Source organism: Fusarium vanettenii (genome assembly GCF_000151355.1).
Source record: "Fusarium vanettenii 77-13-4 unplaced genomic scaffold NECHAsca_99_unmapped, whole genome shotgun sequence".
NCBI lineage: Eukaryota > Fungi > Ascomycota > Sordariomycetes > Hypocreales > Nectriaceae > Fusarium > Fusarium vanettenii.
In genome coordinates this window covers 16,453-41,699 of record NW_003315790.1, presented here as the reverse complement: position 1 = coordinate 41,699, position 25,247 = coordinate 16,453, and the positions used below count along the sequence as shown (strand labels likewise).

General features: G+C 50.4%; 10 protein-coding genes across 10 annotated transcripts; 5 read left to right on the top strand and 5 right to left on the bottom strand.

Moving 5' to 3' along the window:
* Nucleotides 1-321: 321 nt before the first annotated feature.
* Nucleotides 322-2,099, bottom strand: NECHADRAFT_89138 (uncharacterized protein; the record flags this gene model as incomplete). The annotated part of the gene is made up of 4 exons (XM_003039461.1): nucleotides 322-435; nucleotides 486-1,459; nucleotides 1,506-2,001; nucleotides 2,055-2,099. 4 exons carry the CDS (start codon nucleotides 2,097-2,099, stop codon nucleotides 322-324), a joined length of 1,629 nt encoding a protein of 542 aa, XP_003039507.1.
* A 943-nt stretch (nucleotides 2,100-3,042) lies between these two features.
* NECHADRAFT_56051 (uncharacterized protein) lies at nucleotides 3,043-5,872 on the top strand (the record flags this gene model as incomplete). Its single annotated transcript, XM_003039468.1, has 7 exons — nucleotides 3,043-3,176; nucleotides 3,235-3,604; nucleotides 3,658-3,919; nucleotides 3,980-4,283; nucleotides 4,337-4,788; nucleotides 4,815-5,053; nucleotides 5,111-5,872. The coding sequence occupies 7 exons, from the start codon at nucleotides 3,043-3,045 to the stop codon at nucleotides 5,870-5,872; spliced, it is 2,523 nt and encodes an 840-aa protein (XP_003039514.1).
* A 610-nt stretch (nucleotides 5,873-6,482) lies between these two features.
* Nucleotides 6,483-7,701, bottom strand: NECHADRAFT_89136 (uncharacterized protein; the record flags this gene model as incomplete). Its single annotated transcript, XM_003039460.1, has 3 exons — nucleotides 6,483-6,700; nucleotides 6,757-6,846; nucleotides 6,897-7,701. 3 exons carry the CDS (start codon nucleotides 7,699-7,701, stop codon nucleotides 6,483-6,485), a joined length of 1,113 nt encoding a protein of 370 aa, XP_003039506.1.
* A 1,195-nt stretch (nucleotides 7,702-8,896) lies between these two features.
* On the top strand, nucleotides 8,897-9,605 carry NECHADRAFT_89135 (uncharacterized protein; the record flags this gene model as incomplete). The annotated part of the gene is made up of 3 exons (XM_003039467.1): nucleotides 8,897-9,086; nucleotides 9,189-9,321; nucleotides 9,377-9,605. The coding sequence occupies 3 exons, from the start codon at nucleotides 8,897-8,899 to the stop codon at nucleotides 9,603-9,605; spliced, it is 552 nt and encodes a 183-aa protein (XP_003039513.1).
* A 1,938-nt stretch (nucleotides 9,606-11,543) lies between these two features.
* NECHADRAFT_106609 (uncharacterized protein) lies at nucleotides 11,544-12,295 on the top strand (the record flags this gene model as incomplete). The annotated part of the gene is made up of 3 exons (XM_003039466.1): nucleotides 11,544-11,594; nucleotides 11,653-12,037; nucleotides 12,099-12,295. 3 exons carry the CDS (start codon nucleotides 11,544-11,546, stop codon nucleotides 12,293-12,295), a joined length of 633 nt encoding a protein of 210 aa, XP_003039512.1.
* A 779-nt stretch (nucleotides 12,296-13,074) lies between these two features.
* NECHADRAFT_56055 (uncharacterized protein) lies at nucleotides 13,075-14,380 on the bottom strand (the record flags this gene model as incomplete). Its single annotated transcript, XM_003039459.1, has 5 exons — nucleotides 13,075-13,436; nucleotides 13,490-13,554; nucleotides 13,614-14,055; nucleotides 14,101-14,137; nucleotides 14,201-14,380. The coding sequence occupies 5 exons, from the start codon at nucleotides 14,378-14,380 to the stop codon at nucleotides 13,075-13,077; spliced, it is 1,086 nt and encodes a 361-aa protein (XP_003039505.1).
* Nucleotides 14,381-14,807: 427 nt separating this feature from the next.
* NECHADRAFT_56035 (uncharacterized protein) lies at nucleotides 14,808-15,640 on the top strand (the record flags this gene model as incomplete). Its single annotated transcript, XM_003039465.1, has 2 exons — nucleotides 14,808-15,221; nucleotides 15,287-15,640. The coding sequence occupies 2 exons, from the start codon at nucleotides 14,808-14,810 to the stop codon at nucleotides 15,638-15,640; spliced, it is 768 nt and encodes a 255-aa protein (XP_003039511.1).
* A 1,119-nt stretch (nucleotides 15,641-16,759) lies between these two features.
* NECHADRAFT_56037 (uncharacterized protein) lies at nucleotides 16,760-18,730 on the bottom strand (the record flags this gene model as incomplete). Its single annotated transcript, XM_003039458.1, has 6 exons — nucleotides 16,760-17,084; nucleotides 17,139-17,468; nucleotides 17,524-18,227; nucleotides 18,275-18,370; nucleotides 18,421-18,586; nucleotides 18,633-18,730. 6 exons carry the CDS (start codon nucleotides 18,728-18,730, stop codon nucleotides 16,760-16,762), a joined length of 1,719 nt encoding a protein of 572 aa, XP_003039504.1.
* Nucleotides 18,731-19,698: 968 nt separating this feature from the next.
* NECHADRAFT_56041 (uncharacterized protein) lies at nucleotides 19,699-23,617 on the top strand (the record flags this gene model as incomplete). The annotated part of the gene is made up of 3 exons (XM_003039464.1): nucleotides 19,699-19,914; nucleotides 19,962-23,200; nucleotides 23,248-23,617. 3 exons carry the CDS (start codon nucleotides 19,699-19,701, stop codon nucleotides 23,615-23,617), a joined length of 3,825 nt encoding a protein of 1,274 aa, XP_003039510.1.
* A 158-nt stretch (nucleotides 23,618-23,775) lies between these two features.
* On the bottom strand, nucleotides 23,776-25,176 carry NECHADRAFT_89129 (uncharacterized protein; the record flags this gene model as incomplete). The annotated part of the gene is made up of 1 exon (XM_003039457.1): nucleotides 23,776-25,176. The coding sequence occupies one exon, from the start codon at nucleotides 25,174-25,176 to the stop codon at nucleotides 23,776-23,778; it is 1,401 nt and encodes a 466-aa protein (XP_003039503.1).
* Nucleotides 25,177-25,247: the final 71 nt, after the last annotated feature.

Here is a 25,247-nt window from a genome sequence, read left to right as displayed (position 1 = left end):
CTATGCCAATTTAGGAAGCTCGAATGATGGTGGAACCTCGGCCCCGTGTCTTTTCAGGGTTAGCAATCTAGACGGCACACGATCGTGGCATCAAGTCCCGAGCACTTGCGCACGTGGGAGCGTTGATATGTAAGCCTACAGATGTCTCGAAGACAGTTATTGTTAATGACACTACTCCGTAACTTGCGGTGTATTTAGAGTTACAGGGGTTCAACATTGTTGCACAATTTAATCATGTTCGACTACTGAAGATAAAACCCCCTGGTTAAAGGAGTGGGGTGCTATGAATGGGGCTCGATCACGCGTCGCGGCTCCGATGCTCTAGACCTTCTCTAGATTGACCACACCACCATCCTTGGAAACAGCAAGCACCTTCTTCTGGGTTGACGCCTTGACCGGGTTTGGGTCCGCAAAAATCTCATCAAGTTCCTCCAGCTGTCAGAGTATTAACAAGGGTTTCCTTTGGTGGACGCGTTGAAACTTACAGTACGACCCTTGGTCTCGGGTAGGTAGATGTAGATCAGCACCACTTGAACAAGGTCCCAGATGGTGAAGATGATATACGTCTTCCACGCAATCTTTTCCATAGCCACTGGCCATGCAAACTGGTTCAGCAGTCCGGCAGCATTAACGGCCAAATTGGAAAATGCCATGCCCTTGGCTCGCATCTCGAATGAAAGAACCTCAACGGGATACAGCGCCTGCAGAGGGGTGATTCCGAAGGAGAAGACAGCGCCAAATATAAACACCAAGGCCAAAGCCGCCTTGGAAGCTGCTTGATTGCTGTAAATGGGGTCGCCTTTGGAATCATCTCCAACATATGACTTGGCAAACTCGGACGATGCAATCGTCATACCCAACCAGACCACAGTGCAAGCAGCGAACGAGAAGATCAGCAGCGGACGGCGACCGAGTCTGTCAACAAGGCAGGCTCCGAGAATAGCAAGCGCAAATTGTTGGCAGTAGTTGATCAAGGTGATGTTTGCCTGCTCGATCGTGCCCGTGTATCCGGCCGTGTCGAGAACAGCACCCAGAAAGTAAGACAAGACTGCATTTCCGGCCCACTGACTGAAGATGGATACTGCGAGGTTGCAACACAGGCGATACACCGCGGCACGGTCTCTGAAGAGAACGCGATAGTCCCACCAGCGCTTGTCGGCGCCGTCCATGTTCAATGCCTCTTCGTACTCGGAGAGCTGCAACTTCACCCAGGGGGAGTCAGGGTTTCCATTGCCGTGATAGTGCGTGAGGACGGACTTGGCGGCGTCCAGCTTGTTGTGGACGTACAGCCAACGGGGAGACTCGGGCAAGAACAGGCTGGTCAACATGATGAGGCCTGAGCAAAGAGCCTGGAGCCAGGTGATCAGTCTCCAGGAGTAGTCGCCTCCAGTGTTGAGGCCAGCACGAGCAGAGCCGGCGGCGACAATGGCTCCAGAGAACCATAGCGTGTTGTACATGGCTTTTTAGGTCAGCTTTTAGTCTTTCAATTGCGGGATACAACGTACCTCCAACGCGTCCACGGTATGCCGGATGATTCAACTCCACAACATACATGGGCCCAGCAGATGCTGCAATTGACACCCCAAAACCAAGGACGAATCGTCCACCCATGAACTGGCCGGCATCATGCGAAAGGCCCTGGATCACGGTGCCAACGACGATGAGGGCTGCACCAGAGAACATGCCCCAGCGTCGGCCAAAGCCATCGATGACAGGTCCAACGAAGGGCAAGGCAACCACGCCACCAATCTGATACATGGAAGACACGATGCCCGCCCAGATACCGCTGTTGTCGACGCCATATTTTTCCCGAAACCAGGGGTTTTGAAGGAGATTGTTAATCAACGACCCGTCGTAGCCGTTCATCGTGCTGCAGAGGAAGCCGACGAGGGAGAAGAGGTAGATGAAGAGTTGGCCCCTGGACCAGGCGGAAGGGGGGTCTTGGATCATGGCTTTCTGGAAGGCCTCGTGGCCGCCAACGACCTTGGTTTCGATTTCTCCCTAAATCAGGTCAGTTAGAAACATTTGAGGTAGATTGAATGTCTGATTATTACCTCGTCGCCTTCATGATGGATGTGGGGTTCGATCTTGTCTTCCATCGCGGTTGTTTAACAACGCTGGCTGCTGGCGATAAAGATGAAGATCCACTGGGTTTTCTGGAGAAGAAGTCAAAGTTTCTGGGGATAACAGATGAGAATATGATCGACGAGGATGTAGGGGGCCAAAATTTAGTGTGGCCCCGTTCACATTTTATGTTTGGTTTGGATCACTCCATCATGCTTGCTCAAGCGTCCAAAAACCAGCTAACCTCGGTGGTTAGCGGGAAACTTGCCCAGCCACGTTACGGTGGTGCGGACAAGGGATTCCGCACCTCAATCATGACCCATCCGAACTGTTTTGTTACAGCACAAAGTGTAGGGGATTTCCCGCTAACTGAAACGTACCTATACCTTTCACATCACTTAGCTTTCCAGGGATCATTAGGTCTAAGTCTTGGTACAAAAAGGTCATCAAGTGACAACTTCTCGGCTCACATCTCCTTCAATCATCTCATACAGAAGGGCCGTCTTAACCCATCAGATCACAGGTGATCAAGTAACCCATCTCATGACAAAACAGAGCCTTCCAGAGTGAGCATTTCGTCGGCAAATCCAACGGGATTCAATATGCCGCATGCGGGAACGGGGAGCCGGGAGCCTCATCGTAAGATGACCTAGTCCCGATTTGGACGCGGAAGACGACGTTCCGCGGATATCCCTGCCCTCATGGATTTATACCCGTGCCCAAAATGGAGACGGAAGCCGACGTTCCAGACGGGTGATGCTAGTGGGTCTAGAGAACAGAGGATTGAGAGCTGTCCGTGAATGTTTGTAGGTACGGTAGTTAGCCGAGTACGTAGGATTGCTCCATCTTGTACAGAATAAAAAGGGTATTCCGCGCATCACTTAGACAGCCTCTTCATGGTACCTATATGTCTGCTACTGCCACCGCGCGATCCTCGCACAATTCATCCTGTCTCATTGCCACACCCCTCTGCTCAGGATGCTTGCTGCCGCTAAAAGAACCTACCTGGAATCAGGGTGGTCCTTCAAAAGTGGCCAAGATGGAGATGAGGATTGGAAACCTGTCGCTCGAGTGCCAACCGTGGTCCATATGGACTTGATGGACAATGGCATGTAAGTACTTTGAAGATGCCTTGGAAACCAATCTCATCGTGCTGATTAACAATCCTAGCATCTCTGACCCCTTTCTCGATATGAACGAAATCGACGCCGAGTGGGTTGGGGAAACGTCTTGGAGCTACCGCACCACCTTTGCCTCTCCCGCTAAAGAGGGCTCGTCAGTTTACCTCCTCTTTGACGGACTTGACACTTTTGCCCAAGTCAAGCTTAACGAGTCCGTTATTCTTGAGAGCAGCAACATGTTTCTTAGTCATAGGGTTGATGTTACAAACCTGCTCAAGAAGGACAACTTTTTGACCATTAACTTTGACAGCGCGTTGCTGCGCGGTCGCGAGATCAAGGGGAAGTTATCGGATCACCAGTTTGTGCTGTTCAACGGAGAGGCTGGACGGCTAACAGTCCGGAAAGCTCAATATCACTGGGTAAGTCTTGATGCTCCGGACCACACCGGAAACTGATCATTAATGCGAAATAGGGTTGGGATTGGGGCCCCAAGCTCATGACCGCTGGACCTTGGAGACCAGTCAGGCTCGAGGTGTCTTATGCGCACATCGACGATGTGTTTGTAAAGTACGAGTTGTCTGATGACCTCAAGATGGTGGAGGGTAGCGTTGACATCGAGGTGGACGGCGGATTCGACACAGCATGCCTGTCTGTTCGTTTCGAAGACAATGTTGTCTTTTCCAGTGAGGCATCATCGCCATCGACAGGCCGTGCTAGCATTCCATTTAATATCAGTAAGTCCTTCACTTCATCCGTTCATCATGTACAACTGACTGACCGCTTTTTTTTTTTAGAAGACCCAAAGCCCTGGTATCCCGCCGGCTATGGTAACCAACACATGTACGAAGTCAGTGTGGACATCATCAAGCATGGTCAAGTCCTGGACAGCTGGACCAAGAAGACAGGATTCCGACGCAGTGAGCTCATCCAGCGGGACGATTCTCACGGCCAATCATTCTTTTTCCGAGTCAACGGTATCGATATCTTTTGTGGTGGATCATGCTGGATACCAGCGGACAGCCTACTGCCGAAAATTACACCAGACAGGTATCGGCAGTGGTTGCAGCTGATGGTAGAGGGCAATCAGATTATGACACGGTAAGTCTCTCAGAGTCTCCCACTGAAGTCATGAAGTAACCAAGCCGTGATAGGGTTTGGGGTGGAGGCATTTACGAAGAAGACGCATTCTACGATGCCTGCGACGAACTTGGTATCCTAGTCTGGCAGGACTTTATGTTTGCGTGTGGCAACTATCCTGTCTGGCCAGAGTTCATTGACTCGATTCGTCATGAAGCCAAGCAGAACGTGCAGCGGCTTCGGCACCATCCCTCTGTTGTTATCTATGCTGGTAACAATGAAGATTACCAAGTTCAAGAGGCGAGCGGCCTTGACTACGATTGGGAGGACAAAGACCCGCAATCTTGGTTAAAGACGAACTATCCTGCTCGATACTACTACGAACACCTCCTACCCGAGGTGGTGGCTAAGGAGAGTCAGGGTGTCATTTACTGGCCTGCATCGCCCTTTTCAAGTGGAAAGCTTACGAATGACAAGACGGTTGGTGATATTCATCAGTGGAATGGCAAGTTTCCCGCAACGAAATGTCAGTGAATGTTGGCTAATCGACAGCAGTTTGGCACGGAACACAGGAAAAATACCAGACTTTCCACAATCTGGGCGGCAGGTTCAACAGTGAATTTGGCATGGAGGCCTTTCCCGTTTTGTCAACCATCCAACATTTCATCACTGATACCGCCGAGTATTTCCAACAGTCTCAGACCATGGATTACCATAACAAGGCCGACGGACATGAGCGGCGCCTCGCAACATACCTGGTCGAAAACTTTCGTCCCCGAGAGGATTTAGAAGTATGAAGCACAGAATTGTCCCTGACTTGATGTTTCTTTGGCTAATAACTGCTCTAGTCTTACGTCTACTTGACTCAACTCTGCCAGAGCGAGGCGCTGACCTACGCATACCGAGGCTGGCGACGTCAATGGGGTGATGATCGCCGCTGTGGAGGCGTTCTCGTCTGGCAGCTGAACGATTGCTGGCCTGGTATTTCGTGGGCGATTGTGGATTACTTCCTCCGAAAGAAGCCTGCCTTTTACGCCATTTCCCGCGCCCTTGAACCTCTCGCAGTTGCTGTCGAGCGCGATCATCACGATTGGAGCGTCTGCCACGCGAGACCGGCAAAGAAGTCCCCTTTCAGCGTCTGGATTGTCAACAGTCAGCGTGAGGTCAAAGGAATAGTCGAAGTTCGTTTTGTTTCGGTTAAAACGGGTAACGACATCAAAGACAAGATCTTGCGAGAGAACGTCACCATCACCGGCAATGGAACTACTGAGGTCTTATCTGGGGAGATTGACAATGTCAAAGAAGAACCCCATGTGATTGCCGTGCGGCTTCTCGTCGATGGAGTGTGCATCTCTAGGAGTGTTGATTGGCCGCAGCCGATGAAGTACCTGGACCTTTCAGAGAGGAATGTCAAGGTTGAGTTTTTTTATGCACAGTACGTCATTACTGCGCAGAGGCCTACCAAGGGCGTTGTGCTGGAAGAAGTAGATGGAGTCACGCTGAGCGACAACTGCGTTGATGTTGTACCTGGTGATGAAGTTCGGATTGCTATCAGTGGTTCGGTGTCAGCGGCACAGTCGCCCAAGTTCAAGTATCTCGGCCAGCCTTAGAGGCATAAAACTACAGGGTGATATATCTGGAGTCCTGTTATTAGCAAGTACAACAATGGGATAGATTTAGACGTTTGACCTATACAATTATCACTGACTGTGTAGAAACTCGTCTACCTGGGCACAGGATCAGCGGTCACAATGTAATGTTGTGGAATCATGATGAACATATCAGTACACCATTATGTAAACCTTTTCATATACTGCTATCTTATTCATCTTTGCAGCCTCAGTTTTCGTCTGCGCTAAACACTGGCCGCTACGGGTTAAAAGAGTTGAGTAGCTGTCACGAAAAGGACAACATCACAAAGGACTACTATTAAACATCTGCGGAAAGTATGATGATCCAAGACAGGCAAGTGATAGGTTTCAGGAAGTCTGGGAATACGAGATGGCTTGGTTGTCCATCATTGACGTGGATCACCAGGTTCAGGATAAGACGGGAGAATACCGAGTAAGCTATTGCAACATTTTTTATGTACCTAATACAGAGAGGGAAAACCGGCGAACGAATCAAAACCCTCCTGTCAATATGTCCAAGAAACTGCACCACCTATCCACGTGCCACACTCCGTTTGGTAGAGCAACGCCGAGGACGTTGCGTCTCAGGTTAAGCTTCAACTTTCCCCTGGATCGCAGCAACATGATCTTTAACCAAGCAATCCCAGTCATTGTCACCGTAGAAAATGGTAAAATCGTCGTCATGCGTCTTGCCAATGGAAAGGGTCTCTCCCCACTGCCAAAATGTGTCACCTCCCATACCCTCAGTTTCCCTGGAAGTTTTCTGCCACGGAGCTTGACGGGCACAGTGTTCACCGATAGCACCATCTAAGAGCAGAAATGGAAGGTTAGCGTGGCCCCTCTAGAGCGAAAAGATGACTTACACTCTTCCAACAAGCATGGCTTTCCTGCCTTCACACATGCCTTGGCATGGGCGGTGACCCATTCGTTGCCCCATTCATATGACTCGCTCCCTGAAGCGCAATCAGTAGAGTCAACTTAGTATACTTCAAGGGAAACTCACAGTGACTTGGATAAAGATGAATGGTGCCAAAGTCCAGCGTCTCAATGGTCAAAAACTTGGCAAAATCCGTGCCCTCGACCTTCTGATAAGGGTAAGAACTGCCACCATCCACACCAAATCCTTCATCTCCAAGAGTTACCATGTGACCAGGGTCAAGACTCTTGACGTACTTGGACGTCGCGGCTGCCCACTGATAGATGACATCAACATCGCACCCAGGGCAACGTGGCTCATTGGCAAGTTCCCACGCAAAGATTGCATCAGAGTCTCGATATCGTTGAACAACGGCGTTGACATATTTCCGGTACTGGGACTGTGCAGCGTTGTTGGTATACCAGTCGCTTTCGCTTGCGCCACCGAATGCCGAAAGGTACGCACGCATTCCACCAAAGTCGCCCCAATAGTTGACGAATGGAATGATGAGCTTGATACCTCGCTCTTCGGCGGCATTGACGAGGTAGTCAAGAATCTGCAAGCCATTCTCCCCGACATTGATGGTAGATCCGTTTGCCGAAAGGTGTTGGAACCAAACTTTGTCACTGCCCGGAATCGAGGTTACGTCATTGAAGCCCCAAATACGGAGCATACGAAGGCCAGAAGAGGCGACGTTGTCCAGTGTTTGGTCGATATCGACACGGTTGGTCAAGAACGAGCACCAGTAGCAGTTGGTGCCTGCAAAGTAACCCGTCTCGCCATCAATGGTGAACTTGGTGCCAGATGCAGATGCAGGGCCTGCCTGAACTGATGTCGACCATAGGGACGCGGCTGCAAAGAAGGTGAATAGCTGAGCGATGTCGAATCGCATCGTGAAAGTGAATTAAATGGTTGAATAAAAGAGTGTTGTAGAATGTAAAGGAAGGAGTGTTTGTTGAAGTGTGTTGGTAGTTGGGATTTCACGGCGGAGGATGCGCTCTTATCCATCGCCGTTGACTCGAAAGTGAGGAAACTGTAGCAATCTGTTGTTTTGCCAACATACTCTCTTCGTCGCTCGTGATGTAATTTTGTTCCGTTACTTTCAAGTACACGGCGGCTGACCATCCGTTGCATGGAATGAGAAATCCGGTCTTCTTGGCAGGTTTCGAGTTGATCACTTGTACGCCACAGGGCGATGCTTGCATTTCTCATGCCGGCCCGACACTAGAGTTGATCCGCAGTGACGCTTTATTCTCAGGTGTCGTCAGCCAGTGAAAGATCCTCCCATCCTTATGCTGGCGGTGAATTTAATGTCGTTGTGATGCTATCATGCAGCCACTGCCGGCAAGCTCGGTTCCTCTGCGGCGGGTTGTCTCCACCATCAGCAAATTGCATCGAGCTAGGTATCAGGTAACCATCGCCACCCTTGCCAACGGATCTCTCTCTGCCGGAGAATTGTTCCAAGCTAGGATTCGGTGAAACTATTCCAGATCGGTGGACGCAACTGGCCTCGTCTCGGCGAACGGGTGAATCTGTCCGGTCAGATCCTTGCGACTCCTCAATATAAGCTTTACCCATTCTAGGATCTTCCCAGGCACCCGTCCATCCTTCCGTATTCTCGTTCATAAGAAAACAGATCAAGTAAGCCATTAGCCCATTTTAGCACCATTGAATTCCGTCGCAATGGATCCGGCTGCCTCGGGTTGTCGAAGCACGCCCCTTTTGTTCCATCGACACAGATCATAGCCGCGTTGAAACAAGGAGATCTTCCGTAACCTACACAATTATTTCCGCTACTCACATGACTCCTAACTAGGTTGACAGGCCACAGACGGAATGTCGCTCGATCGAGCTCGGAACATGCTCACCCGTGGCAATTTGAGTCTAGTGGTCAAACTGACGTCCTTGCCATATCCCTGTCTGGTGATCATCAAGAAAAGTATGAAGTTGCTATAAAAAGCACTGCTTGCAATGATCAAAGTCTTTTACTCTTACTTATTCCAGCTATCGATATAAAGAGCTTCAATTACCTCTACACGGTACTCGCATTCGTTTCTCAAACACCACGACCTTCGACCAGATTCACCATGCATTTCACCGCCATTGCTGTCTTTTCCCTCGCTGCCGCTGTCCTCGCAGCTCCCGGGGATCGTGGTCGCTACACCGTCTCTGGCCTGGGTGCTCGCAAGCAAGCTATCTTGAACGCTGGCGGAAACACTCTTGACATCGCCATTGCTATGCTTGAGGACGAGAACATGCAAACCAACTACAAGTACGGTGAGTGAGCGCAGTCAAACTGTATTTCATAACGATACGAGCATGAGCGGCTCTCTGTTGGAACCTCGATTACTATTAGAGCATCACTAATACTATTTTTAGGTGATGGCAAGACCGATGATGCCGCCAATTTTGGCCTCTTCAAGGTTAACTGGGGTATGCTCCGCGTCTGCGCCTCTCGCGCTGGGTTCGTGGGTCAGACCAAAGACCAGTGGAATAACGGTGCCAAGTTGAAGTAAGTAGCAGTTGGCTCGCCAGCGCCTAGGCTTGACAATCTGACAAACTCGTAGCTCCGATATCTATGCCGATGTAGCCAGCCGATGGGACTGCCAGAATTATTATGGTTACAACATGTGGTTTGCTGGCCACCGTAACGGCGCTACCGGCTTGAGCAATCCCAATACCGAAGATATCAAGTTCTATCGCGAGTCTGTTGAGTGGATCCAGAGCCAAATCGACTCTGACACCAAGTACAAGTCTGACGACACCCGCTTCTGGGTTGACGTCACTCCCATCTGAATAGACAGCATGCAAACTTCTCGGTTCTCCTAATTCTCATAGGCTTTTCAACTAGGCGGACCAAGTTGAACAAGCCTGAGAGTATTGGCATGGGAGACCGTGACAGCGTGAACCGCAAAGTTAATTTCTCAAGGCTCAAGTGCTTTCTCTCTTTTTTTCTGTACACAGTTTCGTATTTCCTTAGGTATATATATATGATGTGATCGATCCAAGTCATGGCAAAAGTGTTGGTTGCATACTATCAAGATGATTTGCCCCTTCCTGTCCCACTTGACCCTTACTACTCTAACATCGAGAGTGTTTACCCAGCTTGAAGGTTGACCTTGCAACTTCAAATATCTGAAATTTTGCCTCTATCTTGCATGTCCCTATTCATCTTCATAGCTTCGTTCACGAGGTATCCGGGTCCTCCTCCCCCACCCTGACTGTTACCACTCACATTTCAGTGCTAAAGTGCATGACCATCCGCCATGAGGCTTGCGCGGCCGTTAGGTTGTCATTTAACAAAGCGGATACTTGTACCTGGCGTGTCCACTATCAGCATACTTTCCGTTGTCAATCCATGCGGGACTGCCGGGGTAGCTATCGGTGATAATCGGCCTTACCATCGTTGACAGGGTGGTTGCTCAAAGGGGACTGAAGGATCTCGTTCCTCGAGGCACATGGACTCTTTAGTGACCCTAGTTTGGGTAAGGAGGGCAAAAGATCGGCACTCAGATCAGGGCCTGTTCTTTGAGGGGCACGAGGGGCCCTGTAGACGTGCCCGGTTCCCCGCTGCACTTGAAAAACCAAGCATGGGGAGTCAGGCCGACCCGCAGCCCCCATGGCTAGTGCTTGTGCTTTCTTAACGCTGTATACTCATGGGAGAAAAACTTGCTTCTTTTCTAAGTTTTCTGTAAAGCTTTATATTCATATGTGTTTTTCAAACTATTCTTAAAGCATTGCAAAAAAGGGGGTGTCCTGCTCTGCTACTTCTTATTAGAAATATTTCTCTGAGACGAGGTTTTAATATTAAACATCTAAAATATAAACCACGGGTCGCATACCGATTTAGTAATATTAAGCAGGGACTTTAAGAATATTAGCCTAAACTTCTAACTAGAATCTTAGTCTAGACTTCTAGAACATGTAGAGAACGACAAGGGGCTCGGAGAAGGAGATAGCCACCTTCCTCTCTGGTACCTCGCTGCAACGTCTCAGTTGTTTCGCACAGGTAGCCCGATACGGATAGATTTACTACACCTTGATTAACGTTTCTGGACCTTCCTATCTGCCATGGTTGGAGGGCCTGTAAGATGATAGCTTCCATTTCTCCAGGTCAAATCCTCCTTCGTTCTGTATGGCCTTTCGTGTTGCTCAGCGTGGGCTTTTTTTGTCCTCTTTTGCCCAGCTTCATTGGTGTTGCGCTGGGGCTCTTATCTTTCATCTCTGATTCTTCTGAGACAGTTGGTATTATGCTTCTGGAGTTGATGTTCGATGGTCAGGAGGTGTACTGCGATAACGTGGATCCCCCATGAGGTGTCTCTGCAGCTCACATCCGTCTAGAACCAACATCTGTCTAGAATCAGCATCCTTCTGCAACCAACGCCTGCAGCCAACATTCGACTGCGAGGTTACTTACAACTTGCACCACAAGTTCCTCAACCATGCCATCATCAGGTGTCAAAATCAAATCGCGCACCTGTCTTCCCTGTGGCGAGGTGCCTCGGCCTATCAGTCGTCGTCATAAACTCGCATGAACGTTTGATGGATGCGTATTATCAAACTATTTAAGGGTCGAACAGCCCAAGCTAAACTTGCTCTTGCTTCCTTTATTCTACACAAGCCTTCTGTCTACCTTTGTACACACCTAGGTTGCTATTCTTCTCTTGGTATCGCTCTTCATCCAAACCGAACGCCTTCACCATTCTTAAATCAACAGGAGATCCTTTCCTCAAGATGCGTTGTCCTACTCTCGCTGGTCTCGCCCTCCTGGGTGGTGCGGCCCATGTACGTGACCCTTCTCTCTATACAGCCAGATGGACTCATACTAATTTTCATCGACTAGATTGCCTCTGCCGAAACCATTGACGGGATGGAGATTGTCCCAGTCAAGTGGGAGCTTGAGCTCAAGCCCGGTGGCGAGGTTGTGCACCTGACCGGCACCGTCGAGGAAGTCTACCCTCAACTTCTCGATCTTAACCCAACCTATGATCAAGATTGGGCCGGACATGACGATGAAACTGACGACGAGGGATTTGTCAACCCAGAGAAGAGGGATAGTGACAACCCCGCCAGCGTCCTTTGGAAACGCTCCACATTCCTGAGCTCCAACATCAAGTGCAACACCCACACTTGGGCCAGCTGCTACTACATCGAGAAGGGAATCACTTATTTGAGGAAGGTAAAGGGAAAGCCCGTCAATGATCCTGGAAAGTGTGGCCGTGTTAGCTGTAAGTGTCTCTCCCTCACTCATGTCGGCCGTAAGGTGGTCCTGGCGGCTAATCGGACTAGGCTCGGACAACTCTGGTATTTATTGGTGCAACACGTCTTCTGGAAAGAAGACTCTCAACTCCTTTGGCTCAGTTGCCGATGGCGCTCAAGCTGTCTATAACAAGTGCTATGATCCTGATGGCCAATTCTGTTGGGTTCGCGGAAGAGCTTCCCACACTACTAACTGGAATGTTTTGGTTACGGGCCAGTCATGTTGATCAACCCGTTTCCTTATCGGGAATTCCGAGAGAACACTGGGGTCGGTGGCTGAGATGGAGTATGTAATTGCAACTGAGATCAGAATTCCCTGTCTTGTATCGTTTCCTTAGGCAGTTAAGTTGAGTATTTGCCTTAGCTAGCAGTAAACAAGCCAAGCATGACTAGTCCACCGGCGATGTAATGATATGACTCCAGCCACGAGCACCGGCATGCCATCCGGATCCAGAACCTAGCCGCGCGAAGCCAGTGATAGGTTTCTGTGGCTCCAGGCGATAGTCTCCCGTTATCAGCTGGTTCGCTGTGTTGTCTCAAATCTGTCGTCAATATTCTCATCTTCAAGAGTGGGGAGACGAAACGCCCCGTCTCATCGAGCTTCATGTTGCTGAGTCCTAAAGTATTTTCAGGCTTTCTTCACCTGCACTAGGTCGTACCATTTCTATTTCTACGACAAGACTGGTGATAGCTATGGGAACAAAGTCATCTGGCCCAGGGACGGCACAATTCATTCCATTTGGTACTTCTCCAGTGACCCTACTATCGTGAGGGTGACCGGTAGTTAAAAGCTAGACACCAAAGGGATTGTGTATTCGACTGAGGCTTTTCCCCTTCGACGCTTTTTCCCTCATACTCCCTCAGCTCCCATGCGTAGCCACGCATGAACGTCTAGTGGGGATATAGCGCGCTGTGTTACGTGATGCTATCATCCAATGTACATAAGTAAGAGTGTGGCGCGTGTTCTAAATAGCATTCGTAATGTAAATGACGTCGGTATGGTCTTCTATTGTGGAATCTTATCCCCTTTGTGCAGCGGAATCTCATCTCCCGAACTTGCATCACTCTGCCCAACATGCTGGCTCGTTGCTTCTGACCTAGTAATCTCCGCATGGCTATTGTTGGGCTCATACTCGTTCCCAAGCCGTTGAAAGTACCTCTGCCCGGACTTTGCGCCTCCGGTTCCGCCTATTGTGATGAGCTCTGTGGCCACTGCGCTTCGGCCACTATGTGCTCCCTTGCTATTAGTTAAGCTGCCAAACTGTTTAGAGATCTTCACCATGAGCGGCCGCAAGGTTGGAAGGCAGACAGCGATAGTTCCGCAAGCTACCTCGACGACACACCAGGCACAGGCTGTGGCGAGTGTCCCTGTTGGAGGTCAGGAATATTATCATCAAGTTCCTACTATAATCGGCGCTTACACGTAGTATCGACTGGGTCGAACTGCATAATGGTGGTGAATCTGTAGATGCTGGCAAACAGAACACTAGTTGAAGAGTCAATCGATACAATTGCTCTAAAGAAGAAGGAATCGAAAAAACTCACAAGCTGCCAAGGAGGAACATGACACACAAAGATAGCCTCTGAGCCAGGTTGGCGTGCAGCTTCCAGATCTGTCTCATTGGCATGCACAATATGGCAACATCCGTGCCGATATTTGGGATCGCATTGCCGATAAAGGAGGCTTTAAGATTAATGCATGATCCATCAATCCACGGCATCCACGCCTTCTTGATCGGCGTACATTGAAATATGGAGACGGCGACGATGGCGATCCACCAGCCGACGACGATGGTGGCTATCACAGCTGCACACACCCTGAAGCCGCGAGATAAAAAGATGCGCAAGTACATTTGCAGCAGAGCGAGCTTCACAAGCATAACTGCAGTGACATAGATGCACTCAAACGCCACAAGGAGCTTGAAGAAGGCAACCTGGTCTGCGGTGGGCACAGCGTCGGCATGTCTACCAAGCCCATGACTGATCACTGTAATTGTCAGGTCACTGTCAATGAAAGGAGACTTCAGCTTACTAGTATAATTCACCGCGCCAGAGATGAAAACAGCCACCTAGAGTTCAAAGTTCAGATCCTGTTCTGTATGACGGAGGGTCTTGGGTGGGTAGGTATGTACCAACGCGGCGACTGTCATCCAGTCATCGGCTCCGTAGCCAGCCCTGATATGACGGGCCCAGAAACGCAAAGCAACAAAAACCACTGAAAGTACTAGCACAATCGTTGTCGTAATATTGAGTTCCCTACTTCTGTCGGCCTGCAAGTCAACGCGGGTCTGGAGTGTTGCCGATGCGGCCATGGCTCCCGAATTGAGAAGATGGTGGGTGGCTCTGGTAAACAATTGCTCGGAGAATTCAAAAATGGCAAAGGTAGTCTTGAACGAGGTGAGTGCGGTTAGACTTACTGTAAAAAGGCTGGTAAGGAGAACCGAGGCTCCAATGTCGGTTGTCGGGTGTTGGTTGTTGGTGTTGGTTCTTAGTGCCAACTAGGTAGCAACCGACCCCTTTCCGTCGTATGTTTGACATGCTGCCCCCGTAGTGGCTGCAACGTCAATTATTTGCCGGACCGGTGTTGGGAGTGCCTGAAATTAGCCCATGAACATGTTTAGTGGGCAATGCAACAGTACTTATGTTGGTGATATCCCCCTCAGGTTTGCTTTTCATTGAACAACACATCCGAAGCTCATTTACTCATTTCACCATCAGAACACCATCCATTACGAAACCATGTCTTCTGTCAAGCCTACCATTGTCTTTGCCCCAGGCGCCTGGCATACCGCAGACTGCTTCGACGTCGTCCGAGAAGCACTCCACACCCGTGGCTGGACTACCGAGGCTGTTGAATACCCTTCCGTCGGCGCTGAACCACCCACCAAGGGCCTAGCTGACGATGCGAACGCCGTTCGTACTAGCGTTGAGCGTCTCGCCGATGAGGGGAAGAAAGTTGTCCTCGTTGTGCACTCATACGGCGGCCTGGTTGGCGCAAACGCGGTTGAAGGGTTGGGCTACAAACAGCGTCAGCGAGAGGGAAAGACGGGTGGTGTGATCCTCTTCGTGTATCTGGCGGCTTTTGTGACGCCGCTTGGAAAAAGCATCAAGGAAATGCTTGGAGGCCAGTTTCTACCATGGATGAGGCCTGAGGTAAGTCCCCATGGAATCAAGGAAGGTTACATCGATGATGGAACTGTTGCTGATTGGTGTGTCAGGGAGATTACGTTTACGCCGATACACCCGAAACGATCTTCTATCACGACGTGGAAGCAGAGGCTCAAAAGAAGGCCCTTGACGCTCTGAAACACCAGTCGGGCCGTGTCTTCACTGACACCGTCACATATGAGCCCTGGCATGACATCGATTGCTTCTACTTCTTTTGCGACGGTGATCAGGCACTGGCACTGCCAATCCAGCAACACATGGCTTCGCTGCTGGGTCCCGATGCAGCAAGCTTCCATTCCCAGGGCTCTCATTCCCCATTCCTCTCGCAACCCCAAGAAGTGGTTGAGGGACTCGAGTATGCGGCCAAGGTTGGACTGGAGAAGACAGTGATGGCTCAAGCCTGATCCGAGGGCAGATTGGAATAAGGCAAGGATTAGCTGGAGTGGTCAACATACGCATCTTTTAGATACGCTTTATGAGCTTTCAATTTCCCATCGCACTGTAGCTTTGTTCCTGTGAATAATGGACAATGCCCAATTGGTGTGACTTGACCAGGTAACTCCACGTACGCGTCACTAAGAACCCTCTCTTCTCCTCCTGTTCACAAGCACGCAGAGGCAAGGCACGACCAGCGTGGGCAGCTTCAACAGGTGTGTCGGAGCGGCTAAGTGTCGATGCAGGCAAGGGCGGTGAAGGCAAAGTCGGAAGAGGGGTGTTTGTTCGGCAACCGGGTTGCTGGTTAGTCAATTGACCATCTCTCATCCGACAGGAACATTCAAAGACGATCGATCATACCGAGGCATCTCTAGTTTCATTAGTTTATGAATAAAGTTTCCATGGACGATAGGGGTCCAATCCAATGTCGACATCCACGGGCGGGTCGGTTAGTCTCAACCGTTCCCCTCATTTCCAGACCCCAACCCCACGTCTGCGAGAACACCCCTAATTCGCTGACGTCACCGTTCGGATTCTGAGACATGCTCCTGACAGACAATCTTGGTCACGTGAGCTCAGTACCTCTTCGCCTGTGTCACATCACTGCTCCTTATGTTGTGAACGCCAATGGGGAAAGAGACGGGCGCAGGTTGAGCTTCTATATCTAGTTTCAAAGCCTAGTATACAGAGTTTACCAAGCACATATACAGTCCATCCATCGCTAAGTCAAACAAGTGAATATATTTCAGGCTTTTGGCTATGGTCATAAAAAAGTGTGGCTCCCAATGATCTTGTCTCCACATGAATTCCCGAAATATCTACGCCCTGTATGGAACTTTCTCTTCACCAAGAGAAGGCTGTGATCCAAGTGCAATAGTCTCCGACTTTCTAAGAATCTTAGATATTCAATAGTCACTCTTTCTCGGCGGAACAGTCAAAGGCTTTTGTGAGCAAGATACTGCTTCACCATTACTGTTGGACTGTACACCTTACCCTAGACCCGCAGACTCGCTGGTAAAATTACATAATCGCCCCTTTGTGGTTTTTTACCTCGGCTTAAACGGCTCTGAGCTATTTATAGATCTGGACTAATTTCTCCCCTGTTGCTCAATCTTGGCAATGGCGCGATTAATACCTTTCTCATCCTTCTCATCCTCTTCGTCGAGCTTCATATTCTTCATGAAAAACATAATGACAAGGTTAGGCACACAGAAACACGTGGCGACGATAGCGAGGATCATCTGCGATTCGCTGTAGCCACGATTAATTGCCGCACGGGCTTCCGTGCCAGGGAGGTACCCCTTGGCGGTCACGATGTCCTGGAAGATGAGTGTGGAGTTGCTTCGGTTCTCTTCGGGGAGATAGGACGCGAGTTTCGTAGGGAGAGTATTGCGCCAGATGGCTCCAGAGATACTGCCATGAGTTAGTCATTTGCTTAAAGAGCAGATGAGAGACCTGAGATCTTACCTTGTACCAAGGGCACCTCCAACGCTGGTCGCGGCTTGGAAGAGACCTGTCACGACGGCAACTTCCTGACGAGAAACCACAGCCTGAACAGACACTTGACCAGCGGTTTGGAAGAATGCTCGGCCGATACCAGAGAGAACCTTGGAAGCAATAAAGGATGCCTCGTTCGCACGACCACCATTGGGCATGTTGACGAGATAAATCATGATTCCTTGACCGAGAATTACCATTGGAGGGCCAGCAAGAACCCAGTACTGGGCATTCTTAGTGTACTTCATACCAACGGCGACAAACAAGCCCGAGATCTGGAAGGCGACTCGCAGGGAGTTGCTGATGACTCGTTAGCCATCTTGTCAAGGGATGCGAAGTAGTAACTGTGACTTACTCGATGCGAGTGGCATGGCCGGGAGAAAACTGGCCCGCTACTTGGAGATAACTGGGGAAGAAGATGGTGAAGAGCGAGTATCCCAAGAAGTCAAACATCTGGATGGCACATCCAGCAATGACGGTCTTGTTGGCCATGCGCCAGGGGATGTAAGGCTTCTGAGCATACTTGAGGTCCCAAACCAGAAATGCCGCAAAGCAGATGACGCCAATCACAAGCATGGCGATGAACGAGCCTTCCTTCCAGCGTTGAGGATTGAACGAGCCAGTCAAGGACACAGGGATCAAGATCAATGAAAGACCAGCAATGAGAAGGATCAAACCCAAGAAGTCAATCTCGGTCCAGATGAGGTGAAACACCTTCTTCCACATCGGACTATCCGGAGAGCACCCTGCGACAGCTGAGAAAGTCTTGGCCTGCAGCCCATGCTTTTTGGCGCGCTTCTGAAGGACCGCGATGGTGGCGATGAGCGGGACGGCGACAATGGGAGTGACGATGGCCCATGTACCATAACCCCAGCGCCAAGTCGCATTGAGGAAGCCTTCACCCATGATGGTACCCAGGTAGAGCGCCGGGATGGTGGTGATGGACTCGGGAAGTGTGGACCAGAATGCACGGTCGACGAGGTTTGTGGCATCGGCGAGGAATACTTGCTGGACCAGGGTGAAGCCGGTGGCACCAATTGCGTCGAAGAGGCCTGCAGTCTTTGGTGGGTTAGACAAACGGACTGCAAAAGGAAGGTATCTCTTACAAAGTAGTTGCCAATGTTCTTGCTAGTCGCATAGAGGATGAAGCTCAGAGTTTGGAACAGGATGGAAAAGGTGAACATTTCAGCTCTACCAAAGACCTAATTTTGCTCTTAATCATTGTATTCTCTCATAGATCTTAGAAACTTACATCGCTCAGCTTGGCAATGACGGGATAGGCAACGATGCGAGTAATGTTCATGACAACGCGAGCGGAGCTCATCGCTGAATGCGACCTGAACTCGCTTGTCACATAAGGCTCAAGTACCAGTCCAGAGTAGTCGGAGAAGGTGATGACGAGAGTTGTGAGGAACAGACTGACTTCTGTTAGCTGGTGCCACTTCAGGAGAGGACAAACCGTACCTTGAGAAAGCGATGGCCAAGGATGTACGTGACCACGCCTTCTTCAGAATCATGGCCTTTTGCACACCAGCCTGAATGCTAGACGACTCGCTATGCATAGAGGCAGCATCGTCGTTCCGCACCTCTTGCGCCTCGAGATTTTTGTCATCAACACGCTCTGGCTCTGGCCGAACAGCGTTATCAGCCATGGTGAAAGAAGCAATGCAAGTAGGGGTAAGAGTGTCGAAGTAAAGCTTCTGCATACTGCATGAACACTCCAAGATGCGCGGAAGCAGATCCATTATTTAACCTGTAAAATACACTCAGTCACAAGCTCCTGCCATGGTTCATCCCACGTTGATCCCCGCCCATAGTGTAAGGCAACACGGATCGAGACCGAAAGATAATCGGGTAGTCCAGATCCCCTCGTCCCGGAAATATGGTTAAAGCTGCGCTTAGCCCGCCGCGTTATTAAAGGTATGGGCTGATGCATGGGGTGCTTAGAGTCTGGGCGTGGGATCTGGAGAAAAAAAGCTATGGTCATACGACAAGCCAAGACGTCTAGTCAAACAGCCACCAACACGAAAATTACGGTGGGATCTAATCAGATGTCGAGTTATCTAATCTGATCAGGATCGAATTGCCAAATCCAATCCACCGGCCTCTCTCCTATTGGGCAGCCAAGCCTAGATTGAGCTGGTTTCCCCCATTTCAACATCTGGAGCTTTAGAGCCCAATGCGGTACTCCGTATCCGCAGTGTAGTAACCATCAGGTCATGGGCTGAGCTAAATGGTTGCCAAGTCGCTAATGAGTCAAGAATGATCTCCAACAGCGATTTTCTGTAGCAAAGGTCACAATGTTGCAGCGGTTGTCTCCGAGCCTCGGCGTCTGCTGATGTTTCAAAGTTGAACATTTCTGCGTGTTATTCTTCCTCCAATTCTCACATGATGTCCTTTTGGAATACTTCTCCTTCTATCTTGTGAAGACTGCCCCTGGGCGTGAGCTTCGATAGCTGCCGTCACGACTGGAGACAATTCGCCGCTGGCCCAACCTGGTGTAGACGTTTTACCCTCCGGCACCGGCATCATGGAGAGCAACAAGACGGCTCAGGCGACCGACGAGCCGATATCATCCATTGAAGATGCATCTTTGGAGGAGAAGTTGAAATCCCAAATAGAAACCTCAAATGTCACCGTCGGGTTTAAGGATCTGTTCCGTTACGCAACTCTGAAAGACCTCCTCATTCTCGCTTTCTGCACCTTGACTGCAATCGCCGCTGGTGCAATTCTACCATGCTTCCCAGTAAGACCAGAGCCCCCTTCAAGTCGGCCATCCCACTAACTCTTCAGCTTCTCTTTGGCGACATGGCCGGGCTCTTTCAGTCAATCTCTCTCCAAGAAATGCCCCGGTCCGAATTCGACAGGGTCCTCACGCAAAAGTCCCTGACCCTCGTTTACCTCGGCATTGGCGCTTACGTCGCCACATACATCTCGACCGTCGGCTTCATGGGCGTCGGCGAGCGCCTGACACGCACGATCCGGCAACAGTACTTCCGCGCCCTGCTCCGACAGAATATGGCCTTCTTCGACAACGTTGGACCCGGGATTCTGTCTTCAAGGATCTCACTCGACTGTCAGAATATCCAAGAGGGCGTCTCGGAAAAGGTGGCATTTGTGATCACAGAGCTTGCCACGCTTGTCAGCGCCTACGTGATTGGGTTCATCAAGTATTGGAAGCTCACACTTGTTGCGTCTTCGATCCTTGTTGGCATCATCGTTACGAGCACGGTGTGCACGCGGTTCATCATCAAGTACCAAGGAAAGTCAATGGCGAACTACTCCATTGTAGGCGGTCTCGCTGAAGAAGTCATCAGCTCCATTCGGACCGTCAAAGCCCTTGGCGTTCGAGACGTGTTTTCCTCAAGATTCGAGTCACATCTCGTCTCCGTCGAGACTTGGGGACGAAAGGCTCAGATCTGTGTCGCAGTTCTAATCGCCATTGTCACAACCATGACATTCATGAGCCATGCCCTAACATTCTGGACCGGATCGATCTTTATCGGCAGGGGAGAGGCGAGTCTTTCTGATGTCATAACGGTCGCCTTTGCCATTCTTATCGGGTCGCACGTTCTTGGCGGTATTGCACCTCATATTCCCGCCTTTGCTGGAGCTGTTGCGGCAGCTTCCAAGGTGTATTCCGTCATTGACCGAGAATCACCTCTCGATCCAACTTCGGAGGAGGGTGCCAAGCTCGACCAAATCTCAGGGTCCATCGACTTTGTCAACGTGAAGCACATCTACCCTGCCAGACCTCAGCAAGTCATAATGGATGGTGTCAACCTGCAAATTCTAGCTGGAAAAACTACAGCCATTGTTGGGCCATCAGGTTCTGGCAAGAGTACTGTCATCAGCCTCATCGAGAGGTTCTACTCTCCAATTAGTGGACAAGTTGTCTGCGATGGAAAGGACATTTCTGCACTCAATTTGAGATGGTTTCGACAGAAACTGGCCCTCGTGGCCCAGGAGCCCGTACTCTTTGGAGCCTCCATCTTCGACAATATCGCAATGGGCGCCCTCGACATTCCAGACAAGGACGAAGAAAAGGTCCAGTCTCTTAAGTTACGGGTTCACGAAGCTGCCAAGCAAGCCAACGCTCACAACTTCATCACCAATCTCCCCAAGGGATACGATACCAAACTTGGCGAAGGCGGGTCTCAGCTCTCGGGCGGCCAGAAGCAGAGGATCGCAATCGCCCGCGCTCTAATCCGCAACCCGGCAGTGCTTCTCCTCGATGAGGCTACATCCGCACTGGATTCAGAGTCTGAGCAGAGTATCAAAGAAGCAATCCAGTCGGCTTCCGTTGGAAGAACGACTATCGTCGTTTCGCACAGGCTCTCGACTATCACGTATGCCGACAACATCATTGTCTTGTCAGAGGGCAAAGTTGTGGAGCAGGGAACGCATAGTGAGCTTCAAGGCCTGAATGGCGTTTACTCAAAGCTCTTTGAGGCGCAGCAACTAGAGGAGCATCCATCTGGTCATGGAGTCAACAGCACGGCTCCTGAGTCTGCGCAAGATCAACCGCTGCCACACCAAATGGACAAGACTGGCCACAACACAGAGATCGTTCCCTTGGATCAAGAGGACCAACAATCTCAAGATGTGAAAACGTCACTCTGGTCTCTAGTGTCCCTGACCGCATCCTTCAACCGCCCCGAAGCCAAACTCCTCGCTATTGGCCTCACATTCTCTATCCTCGCCGGCTGCGGTGGTCCGACCCTGGCCTTTCTCCTCGCCAAAGCCATCAACGAACTTTCTAAGCCCGACACCATGGTCTCATCCATGAGAGAAGGTGCCAACTTCTGGTGCCTGATGATGTTTGCCGTTGGCCTCATCCACGTCATTAACCTCACCATCCAAGGCGTATCCTTTGCCATCTGTTCTGAGCGTCTTATATATCGAGCCAGAAGCACACTCTTTCGCTCCATCATAGAAAAAGACGTTTCGTTTTTCGATCGAGATGAAAACAAAACCGGCGCTCTGACGTCCCTTCTTGGTGTCGAGGCAAAGAGTCTCTCTGGCGTGAGCGGCTCAACGCTCGGGACTATCTTCATGAGCTGCACCACGCTCGTCGCATCCATGGCCATCGCACTAGCCATCGGGTGGAAGGTGGCTCTCGTATGTATCTCCACCATCCCAGTCCTTCTGGGTTGCGGCTTCTACCGCGTCTGGATGATCGCCAAGTTCGCCCAAAGATCCCACGAAGCACACAAACAATCCTCCGCATACGCCAGCGAAGCCGTAATGTCAGCGCGCACCATCGCCGCACTCGCCACAGAGGAGCAATTCGTCCACCACTACGAGCAACAACTTAAAACACAGGAGCGAAAGAGTTTTGTTTCTATTCTCAAGTCTTCCGTACCGTATGCGGCGTCGCAGTCGTTTGCTTTCTTCTGTGTCGCCCTGGCCTTCTGGTATGGCGGACAACGCATCGCGGATGGGGAATACTCCATATTCCAGTTCTTTGCATGCTTTGCCGAGATTATATTCGGATCTCAAGCCGCGGGACTGGTCTTTTCCTTTGCGACTGATATTGGAAAGGCAAAGAAGGCTGCAAGGACGTTTCACACGATGTTGCAAAAGACGCCAACCATTGACGGTTCTGAGGGCGATAGCACCACTCATCTGCCTGAGAAGTGTGAAGGAAAGATTGAATTTGAAAACATTCATTTCACATACTCAAACCGCCCTGGACATCCGATCCTCAATGGCCTGAGTTTCGCCGTTCAGCCAGGCGAACACATTGCTCTTGTGGGGGGCAGCGGATGCGGCAAAAGCACATGCTTCGCATTGTTAGAGCGTCTATACGATCCTGATTCCGGAAGCCTTAAGATCGATGGTCAAGATATCAGAGGACTTAACGTGGCCGAGTATCGGAGAACGTTGGCCTACGTTAGTCAGGAACCTACGATATACTCTGGGACGATCCGAGACAACGTCACTCTCGGTTGCGGCCCTGATGAGACAGATGAGGCCATCATTCAGGCATGCAAGGATGCAAACATCTACGACTTCATCTCCTCTCTTCCGTAAGTGATTTATCCTACTTCATAAGGCTCCATGCTAACAGTCCTAGCGACGGCCTCGCAACAACAGTCGGTAACCGCGGCGTGATGTTATCCGGTGGCCAAAAACAACGTATCGCAATCGCTCGAGCCCTCATCCGCAACCCCCGAGTTCTGCTCCTAGATGAAGCGACCTCTGCCCTTGACTCCGCATCAGAGAAGCTAGTGCAGGATGCTTTGGAGAAGGCCTCACGAGGTCGAACGACAATCTCAGTTGCACATCGTCTTAGTTTTGTCCGCAATTCAGATAAGATTTATGTGATTGAGAAAGGCCAAGTGGTGGAGTTAGGCACACACACCGAGTTAATGCGGAGGGGGGCGAGGTATTATAATCTTGTTCGAGCTCAGGCTCTCGAGGTTGGGTCTAGAGAGGTAAGCTGAAGTCGTAGAAGTTTGGAAGGAATGAGTGTTCATTTAACATATCTCTGAGTATACAGCCCAAGAAGTAGCATTGTGGACTTGCTGAGGGTAAATAGGGGGTAAACACTGCCTTACTCGACTATTTTTGAGGACGTGATAGCGGTCACAGACCATTCTTGCTAGTCCCAGCCTAAGTAGTGTTTTCTCTCAAAATTTCCATAGCGCGGATCAATTTCAAATTCAACTCCAGCCCTACCACACGCATCCAATAGGCGTGTTGTCAACACGGACTTGCTGTGCCACTCCACCACCGTGTCCCTCAGCAGCGTCACCCACACGAACCTTTGGAGCCGCGACGTCGTATTTTTCAAATTGTCCATCCACAAAGAAAACACCTCTAGCTGCTGTTGACCTTGCCAATCATTCGTTTTGCAAAAGTCGTCGGTGAGAGCAACGTGCTCGACGGTTACAGGCAAGCTTTCACCGATCTGCGTCGGCTGATCAGGGGCGGCAAGGCCGGCCAGGAATGCTAATGGGATTTCAAGCGTCTTTAATTTCTTAAAGGATACCATGCCCTGTAAGCTTCCTGTTAAACGCACTGTACGGCGGTGGTAGCTTAGATAGTTGCACGAGCCTAGGACTTTTAGTTCGATGAGCGTTTCCTGGACGTGTTGGAGGGCAGCCATTATCTCGTCCAGGCTGATCCAGTGACCGTCAGTGGATTGAGTATATGGCCAACCACGCCAGTCCCACCGAAGGGCTTGAAGGTTTTTCGTCTCAGAGAGGATCGTGCCGAGATGTTTGGCATGGATGAAGGCAAGGTTCAGTGTCGTAAGCGTCTCAAGGGCCGGCTTACGCTCTGGCCACCTCCAATACGGCGTGTTATCGATACAAGCTGAGACCTGGTGCACTTTCGGCAGGTATAAGAACGGCGTAAGCAAGTCGGCGCCCTTGGATCTGCCAAATGGAATTGAAGCGATCCGACGCAGATGAGCAACATCCCGAAGCTGCTCGAAATGGGGAAGTTTGGGTCTGTGTTGACGGGGAAAGACCGAAAGAGCAGCTCTGAACATCCTGCTCGACAGTTTGCTGCGAACGGCAAATCCGGGTTCAAGCTTCAGAAACCCAAGGTTTGGCAGCATGGCCAGCAAACACGCAATGTATGCATCCATCTTGAGGGTGCTTCTAGAGGAGCGCAACCCCTTGATCCAGTGGTTGGTGTACCGCCGTGGTAATTCCCTAGACTTGACAAAAGCCACCAAGTCGTCCACGCCGCCATCGTCAAATTGCGGTTTGGCTGGTGTAGCAGGGCAACAGTATTGCCCTGGTATGTCGACGCCTTTCAAGATAACGGATTGAACACATTCGCCCAGGGCCGGCTTTTCGAGTAGGGTGCGGAGGAGGAGATCAACAGGAGGTACTTTGGCGGCCCATTCCCACTCAATTCGAAAATACAACCGAGGCTGAGCAGCCGTGCAGCGGGATTTATCAACGAGGCATAGTGCGCGGATGTCTTTTGGAGAAAGCCATTGTAGGATAGAGTCAACGATCTCTTGGGGGCAATCCACGAACAAGGCCATGGTGCAAGCCGTGTAGATGTTGGAGAGGGAAAGGGAGTAACTAACCATGGGTCATGATTGTCTTTTATGCC